The sequence below is a fragment of the Molossus molossus genome, unplaced genomic scaffold (assembly GCF_014108415.1).
Source record: "Molossus molossus isolate mMolMol1 unplaced genomic scaffold, mMolMol1.p scaffold_m16_p_15, whole genome shotgun sequence".
NCBI lineage: Eukaryota > Metazoa > Chordata > Mammalia > Chiroptera > Molossidae > Molossus > Molossus molossus.
Genome location: NW_023425350.1, coordinates 51,613,323 through 51,621,647, shown reverse-complemented (window position 1 = coordinate 51,621,647; position 8,325 = coordinate 51,613,323). Strand labels below are relative to the sequence as shown.

General features: G+C 45.0%; 1 protein-coding gene across 1 annotated transcript; it reads left to right on the top strand.

The window, feature by feature from the left end:
• The first annotated feature begins 4,223 nt into the window (after positions 1-4,223).
• FAM136A (family with sequence similarity 136 member A) lies at positions 4,224-7,430 on the top strand. The gene is made up of 3 exons (XM_036263040.1): positions 4,224-4,329; positions 5,221-5,361; positions 7,198-7,430. Exons 1-3 carry the CDS (start codon positions 4,243-4,245, stop codon positions 7,384-7,386), a joined length of 417 nt encoding a protein of 138 aa, XP_036118933.1. The 5' UTR covers positions 4,224-4,242; the 3' UTR covers positions 7,387-7,430.
• The last annotated feature ends 895 nt before the right edge of the window (positions 7,431-8,325 follow it).

Sequence of the window (8,325 nt, the reverse complement as noted above, 5' to 3'; positions counted from 1 at the left end):
AAAATCAATAAAGGGAAAAAAAGAATTATAAAAAAATTTTTGTTAATAAAATAAAATAAAAGTTTTTGTGACTTCCAAAAAGTTGAATTCCTCATTCTGTAGGAAATAGTGTTCTTTGCTTGGGAGTTTTCTTTTCCCCAGCAAGTCTTCCTAATCTACCAAAGAATATCAGGACTAGAAGTATTAACGTAAGAACTGCATTTCAAATGATGACTTTGATCCAACCATGTTTGGGGTAGCTGCGTTTCTGGCTGTCACCCATTGCTAACCTGAAGTTTAGACAGGGTGGCATCAGTGAACAAATGTCTCTGCCTTCTATCATCCCAGACATATAGACCCCATTTATAACACCCATATCTGAATATAGTATGTAATTAGGAAAGAGTCTGGTCTATCTAGTGCCATTGTCTGTCTCTGGCAGAGTAGCTGAAAGTATTCCATCCATCTCTGGGCCACTATGAGGATCTGAGTGTACAGCATGGCATGCAGGGGAGGTAAGGAAGGAATCCAGACTAAATAACTGACCACCCAGGATCCTGACCTATTTCCAGTGAGTCACCATGGCTTGAGCCAAACAAGAGTTTGGACCCTGAAACCTCATTTTCTATGCCCAAAGCACCAGGATCCAAGTACACAAACAAGTATCTGAGCTTCCTAAAATGATATTAAACCCTGATTCTACCATAATTCCCATTTGGTTTCCAAAGCCAACTATAGTTTGAATCATTTTCCATTAATACGAAAGAACCATTCATTTCATATACACAAACTAACATTACTGCATTACTCAAGGAATTTTTAATTCATTTAGTGTGGTTGACTGGGCTCCTACAAGTTGGACTTGTTGGCGATTCAGTCTGACATGAGGAACAAGGGGGGGAAGTGAGGAGATTCAGATTGTGCTACAAAGAAGAAAGACCTCTCAGTGGAATATGGAGACATAAGTATAAACATAAAGTGAGTCATGACAGAGGTTTCTACTTCTAAAATCTTAAGTCAGTTTGTTGGGGTTGGAAGTCTAGTTCCATCAGCTCATGCTTCTAAATGTGCAACCTTTGGCAGGTGGCTTTGCCTCCCTAAGCCTGAGTTTTCTTCCTGAATGGGAGAAAAATGGATAACAAAGTACTCACCTCACAGGATTGTTGTGGGAATTAAATGAGATCATTCATGTAAAGCCCTTAAAACAGTGCTGATGCTGATTCCAGGGGCTGCTGGAGACACCGCTATCTGGCTTGAAGTGGAAAGGATGTCTCAAACCCTGAGCAGCAGTGTCCAGGGAATTGTATCAGCACTTGCACTAGAGGGAGCCTGGTGCTTGAAGAAAGCAGCTTTCTTTCTTTTTTTCTCAATCACAGTTTACATTCAATATTATTTTGTATTAGTTTCAGCTGTATGCATAGTGGTTCGACAGTGTTCCCCTTATATTCCTAGTACCCACCTGACATCATATATAGTTATTACAATATGATTGACTATATTTCCTATGCTGACCTTTACATCCCTGTGACTATTTCGTAACTATCAATCTGTACTTCTCAATCCCTTCACTTTTTTCACCCAGTCTCCCAACCCCCAGCCCCTCTGGCAATCATCAGTCTGTTTTCTGTATCTATGAGTCTGTTTCTGTTTCATTTGTTCATTTATGTTGTTTGTTAGATTCCACAAATAAGTGAAATCATATGATATGTGTCTTTCTCTGACTGACTTATTTTACTTAGCATAATACCTTCTTCGTCCATCAAGAAAGCAGCTTTCTTTAAAGGACTGGAGGTTGACACATGCCTCCCCCTGCCCTCAACAGAGTTCTCCTGCCATCTAGTGCCCAATGTCAGCAAATGCCTAAATTCCCATGTCAGGGACCCCTTTCCTTGTGTCCCCCCACTCACTCATCAGTCTCCTTTTCCACTCCAGGAGCCAAGTCAGCAGAATCACTTGGCTTCCCCAAAGCTTCAAGCTATTTCACATTCTCTTTTGTTCACAGGAGTTCCCCAAGCCTGGTATGGCATTCTCTTCACCTGTGTGCCAGGCAAACAATTCTAAAGAAAGCTTTGCTAAGGCTCTGGAACTGCTCATGTCCTTCTTGCCAGTCTGGACCACCCCTTGTAGCACATTTCTTCCAATACTGCCTGTGTCTGCCCCGCTCACCTTCACTAATGCTCCCCTGTGAACCCTTACCCCCTGCCTAGCACAGTGCCTCATGTCAACAAGGGCCCAATATGTGTTTAACAAGTGAATGCATAGGAGAGTAAAGTTGGGGGTGGAAGGTAGGGCATTCCAGGAGTTGAGGAACAGCTCGCTGTTGCTGGTACGTAAATGCTCCATCACTGATTGAATATCTGTAGCCTCTGCACTGCCTTTGAGGCTAATAATATTTTATAAATGCATAAACATACATCTACCAACAATCCAACAATTCCACTTTGAAATATTTACCCAAAAGTAATAGAAATCTATGTCTACAAAAGACTTGCTGAAGAATGTTCATAGTCACTTTTTTATTCATAACTGGAAAAGACCCAAATATCAACAGGGGAATGGAAAAACAAATTGTGCTATGTCCATTTAATGGACCACCATTACGCAACAAACAGGAATCAACAACAGGGCTGGATCCCAAAAGCTTATACTAGGTAAAGAAGACACAAAAAGAGTACATACTAAAATATATATACACACACACACACACACACACATATATAGATGGTGGGCAAAAGTTGGTTTACAGTTGTGAGTATGCAAAACAGTGTATTCTTGAATTATTATTTATTAATATTAAATAATTTTCCTTAGGAACAACTATAAACTACTTTGCCCACCCTTGTATATAAAATTATTGAAAGGACCCTGGCTGGTTTGGCTCAGCAGTTAAAGCTTCGGACCAGAGAGTGTGGATTCAATTCCGGTCAAGGGCATGGACCTCAGTTGTGGTTCAGTCCTCGGCCCTGGTCTGGGTGGCACTGGAGGTGACCAGCCAGTGTGTCACTCTCACAACAATGTCTCTCTCTCTCTCTCTCTCTCTCTCTCTCCCTCCCTCAAACTCTATCTGAAGATAAATGGAAAAATATCCTGTGGTGAGGATTTTTCTAAAAATTCTAGAAACGCCCTGGCTGGTTTGGCTCAGCGGTTAGAGCGTCGGCCTGAGGACCAGAGAGTCCCAGGTTCGGTTCCTGCTAAGGGCCTGTACCTTGGTTGCAGTTTGTCCCCAGCCCCGGTTGGGGTCATGCGGGTGGAAGCCACTCAATGTGTCTCTCACATCACTGTTTCTCTCTCTTCCCTCCCTCCCCCGCTCTATCCGAAGATAAATGCAAAAATGTCCTCAGGTGAAGATAAAATAAATAAATAAAAATTCTAGAAAGGTTAAATGTAACATGTAGTGATAGAAAGCATTTCAGTGGTTATGCAATAACTCTATTCTGACCCCCAGTTACTGCAGGTACACACTTGGGCAGTTTCTTTTTTCGTAAACATAAGGGCCTTGAGAAACCCAAAGAAAACTATAAAGATAAGGGGTTAATGAGAGCCTTGGGAAACTGGAGGAATCATGAAGAGAAAGAGATTAATGGTTGCCCTGATCTCTAACAAGCTCCTCTCTCCCACTTCTCTGTATCAGCACCCCTTGATGGTCCCAAAAGCGGTGCCAAGAGAATGTAGTTTTTTCTTCTGTGGTTTGTGCCTTTAACAGCGGACAACAAAGAAGGCAGGCTGCTGAGGACTTGGGGAGAGGACTTGGGGTGTAATAAACTGCTCCTTTACAACTGGGCTGCGCATCTCTGGTTAGCTCGCTGACACCTTACAACAGTTACATGGGGTAAAGAGGTGAGGGAAGCAAGGAGAAAGGGCCAGACAGGGAAAGAGGTTTGTTAAAATTCATCAGGCGGTCCACCTAAGACCTGAGCATTTTTCTGCACGTTAATGATCCGCATTAAATATGTGTTAAGAGTTAGAAGGAAGGGAGAGGAGGAAGAAGGGCAGTCGCAGTGCCCTCGGTATCTACAGAGGTCGGGTGAAGAAGCCTCGGGTTGCCCGAGGCACTGCGGGGCGGGGGGGGGGGGGGGCACAGGCCGGAGGGGGCGCGGCGAGAAGGGGCGGAGAGCGCCGCCTGGGGTGCAGTTGCTCCTCTCCGGCGCTAGGCGGCGGCGTGGGCAGGGGAAGGCCGCCCGGTGACCCGGGAAGCGGCGGCGAGGGGGCGGGTCTGGACGCGGAGTCCATGTGGGCGCCGTCGCGGCGCAGCGCGGGGTCGCCATGGCGGACCTGCAGCAGCTTCGGGTGCAGGAGGCGGTGGACTCCATGGTGAAGAGTCTAGAGAGAGAGAATATCCGGAAGATGCAGGTAGCGGGCCGGACCCGATTGGGGGGAACCCGGCGGCCCGGCATTCCCGGCCCCGTCCCTCGATTCCCGCCCTCTTCCCGCAGCCGCCCCCTCCCCGCAGAACCCGGTCGGGAGTCCCCGGGTCCCGGCGGCGCCCTCGGAAGCAGGCCTCGCCTGCGGACAGAAGCTCTGGCAGTTCGCCTGAGCGCATGAAATCTGTGCGTCCTCGCCACGCTCAAGGCCGTTTATCTTTCAGAGCAGCACGGGGGTGAGGGGGGGGTCCCCGGACCAGGGTAACCCTGGTGTGAGGCGTTGGTCTCCCCCACCTGCCCTTCTTGCCTGGCCCCTTCTGCAGGTGAGCAGCTGGAGGTTGAAAGAGCATGGCCAAGGTGAAAGACCGGAAAGGCGAAAGTGCTCTGCCTCCGCAATGGCCAGGCCATGCCCAGTACTTCGCACCACGGAGCGTTGGGTTTTTTGCTGTTCTGCTTTGATCCCCTAAGTGTTTTATGGCTATTGGTCCCCCGTCCCAAAAGGATTGTGAGTTTTCCTTGTAGTGCCCCTTGGCATTGATTAATGGATGGGTTACCTCCTGGTGGAATATAGATTGCTATACCTCTTAGCCCTTTGGTATAGACACCTGGTTTTCAGAATTTGGCTTCATCTGACCCACTGCCTCCTTCCCAATCCACCCAGCCCTGGAGGCAACAATGCCACTGAGCTAGAAGCAAGAAGGCCATGAAACACTCTGCTTGGCACTGAGGATAATTTTCCCATTTGTGGTCTTATGATCCTGACGGCTGGTCTAAGGAGAGGTGCTAATGTATAGAGCTCCTCCTAACCTCTGTTGCACTGCATGGTCATCTCTGTCCCTGGGGCTTTCCTACCTGACCTCTCTCTGCCCTCCTTTCCCAGGGCCTCATGTTCCGGTGCAGCGCTGGCTGTTGTGAGGACAGCCAGGCGTCCATGCAGCAGGTGCACCAGTGCATTGAGCGCTGCCACGCGCCTCTGGCTCAAGCTCAGGCCCTGGTTACCAACGAGTTGGAGAAGTTCCAGGTGAGCAATGTCCCAGACAAAGGACTCTAGTCCTCCATAATCTTTTGCAGATGACAAGCATTTGTTACAAAACTCTTGTCTCAGTTCTGTTAACATTGGTGATAGTGCTATGGTCAACCAGTCGTCACAGAGTTTGAAATTTTGCACAAAATCCTGGAGATTGAGTGCTATATTTCCCATAGAAACAGAGTTACCAAGGGAGTTCATGACCAAGAGCCTTATGCTTTTTTTTCTGTAGTTACCAAATGTAATACACATACACACACACACACACACACACACACACACATACTGTATAGTACAAAGCTCTCTAAAACATATTAATTCATTCTTACAATAGTAGAATCCCCAGGAAAGTGGAATAGACTAGTCTTAAAAAGGTGCAGATTAGAGCAAGATCCTACCACCACCAGGACTGATCCTACTTGCCAGAAGGCAGCCCCCATGTCACTAAAGAGCAGTCCTTTATATGAAGCATTATTGTTGACTCCCTGATGCCTGCTTCCAAGCCCCTCTGAGGTCATTAGGAGCCCCCTGTATGCCTGTCTGGAGCAAAGGGTAGCCACAACTTCATTTTACTTCCTCCGTCTGAGTATACTTTTCTGGAACTTGGGGGAAGCAGGGGCCACTTCTATACAAGTTTTTCATAGCCTGGGATTCTGTTCACATGGATAAATTATATCTAATGTGATACATTTTTACATTCTGCTATATAAAATTCTTTAAAATTACAGGAATATTGCCTCCAAAATCATGAAACTCCAAAGGGTTTTTGTGTTTATTTTGACACCTAATTTTATAAATAGGGTCTTCGAAATTTTTATTCTTGAATTGCTGTCTAGCTTTTCTCCTTCCATTCACTTTTCAGCTCTCTCCAATCAGACTTACTCTTCTACTGTGCCACTACTGCTCTTGCCATCCCGTCCACGGGGCTAAATCCAGTGATCATTTCTCATTCCTCACTTTTCTCAACCTATCTGCATCATTCGCACAATTGAAACACTTTATTTAGTTGGCTACCAGGACACCTCATTTTCCTGGTTTCCCACCTCTCTTCCTAGCCATCTTTTTATGGCCTCCTTGGCTGTCCTTGAACTTTTTCTCTTTTCTACCTAGTTCTCTAGTCTCATGGTTATAATTATCATCTGTATGCTGACAACTCCTACGTTCATGTCTCTAGACCAACTTCACTCCTGATCTCTAAATTCATATATCCAACTGTTTCCGCAACATCTCCACTTATTTATTTTGTTGGTCTATCTTCCCTTGCTGGAATATAAATTCTATGAGGAAAGAACTTTATCTGTTTTATTCATTGCTGCATCCCCCATTAGAAGAGTACCTGGCACATAGTAGATAGTCAAATAATTCTTCAGTTGAATGTTTTTCTGTAGCAAGGACAGACATTAAATAATCCAGATGTTTGTAATAAGTCTTTCTGTAATTGAGTAGCTGGCCTCTAGTTACTTCTCACTTCCTAGAATGGGCTTCTATACAATATATTCTGCCATTCATCTGCTTTCTAGTAATGTTTTGTCTGGGCCCTCCTGGTGCCACCCTCTGTTTCGATCAGGATAATCCTGGTTAATTTCACTATAGTGTCTCAAACAACATCATTTTGTTATAATATTGATGAGATACCATAGTAACTTAACTCTTTTATTATCATTTAGCTTGTGGCAAATTTTGTTTCATTATACATCATTTCACCACAGTTCCATGATGACATTAAGTGGGTACTTAACTGTATGTAGCACAGGGCCTGGCACATGTTAAGCACTTGGTAAATAAAGGCCAGCTTCTCAGCCTTCTCTACCCTCTTCCTTCTTGCCACAGGACCGCCTGGCCCGGTGCACCATGCATTGCAACGACAAAGCCAAAGATTCAATCGATGCAGGGAATAAAGAGCTTCAGGTGAAGCGGCAGCTGGAGAGTTGTGTGACCAAGTGTGTGGATGACCATATGAACCTCATTCCAACCATGACCAAGAAGATGAAGGAGTCTCTCTCATCCATTCAGAAATAGAAGTATTTACCACTGGCTATAGAGGCTGAGGGCAGGAAGCTATTCAAAATGAAGAATGAGAACTTTGGTCTTTTAAGCAGAGTTTATGCATGAAGAAATTAAGGATGCAGCAGGTGTAAGGCACATGTCGCTTGCCTCTGGACACTGGTTCTTTTATGTTTTAATCCTAGAAAGTGAAATGGAAAAAAAACTGGTGCTAGAATTTGGTTCAGAGTTATTGAGAGCCTAAATTTTGTGTGGCAAATGCTTATCCTAGCAGCAGGCATTTCCCTCACACCAAGCCAGAGCCCTTGGAGGTACCAACAGGCTGACAGGTTCCTCTAACCTGCTAATGATGTAGTGGAATGCGAGGAGATGTGTTTCTGTTTGTTGCCAACCTCCTGTTTACCAGAAGCATTACCACACCATTTTTCATAAACTGTAAAACAAAATCCACGATGTCACTAATTTAGAAGGGGAAAAAGAGTTTCTGCATATTTGTTTTGCTTGGTTTTGTTTTATATACAAGAGCATGAAGTTGATTTAAGATGTGGAGTTGGGAGAGGTAGTTTGGATAAGAACTTTGAAAGATTCCTTTGGATATCTGTTTCTGTCCATCAAGATGTGAATATGCACTTCTTAAATTCTCACACATGACACCTTCCAGCCCGGAGACCCTCCAAAGACATGAGAGGCAGTGTCACACTTGATACGGGAAGCAGACCTTCCTTCTCACTGGCTGCAATGATGGGCCGTATGCCTGTCTGCAGCAGAGTGACAGGACAATCTTGCAGTGGTACTCTACCTTGATGGGAAAGGGGGTTTTGATTGTGCTATATACCAATATCAGGAATGAACAGTGAAAAAGGAACTGTTGGCTGCTTAATTAAGAGTTATGAAGTGCTAAACTTGGGAAAAACCTGGTTTTCAGGAATGAAACCTAAACCCAGTATTGTTCAC

Coding starts and splice junctions, on each gene's coding strand:
- FAM136A (XM_036263040.1), top strand. CDS start 4,243: ATGGCGGACCTGCAGCAGCTTCGGGTGCAGGAGGCGGTGGACTCCATG. Junction 4,330..5,220: donor AGAATATCCGGAAGATGCAG/GTAGCGGGCCGG, acceptor CTCCTTTCCCAG/GGCCTCATGTTCCGGTGCAG. Junction 5,362..7,197: donor ACGAGTTGGAGAAGTTCCAG/GTGAGCAATGTC, acceptor TTCTTGCCACAG/GACCGCCTGGCCCGGTGCAC.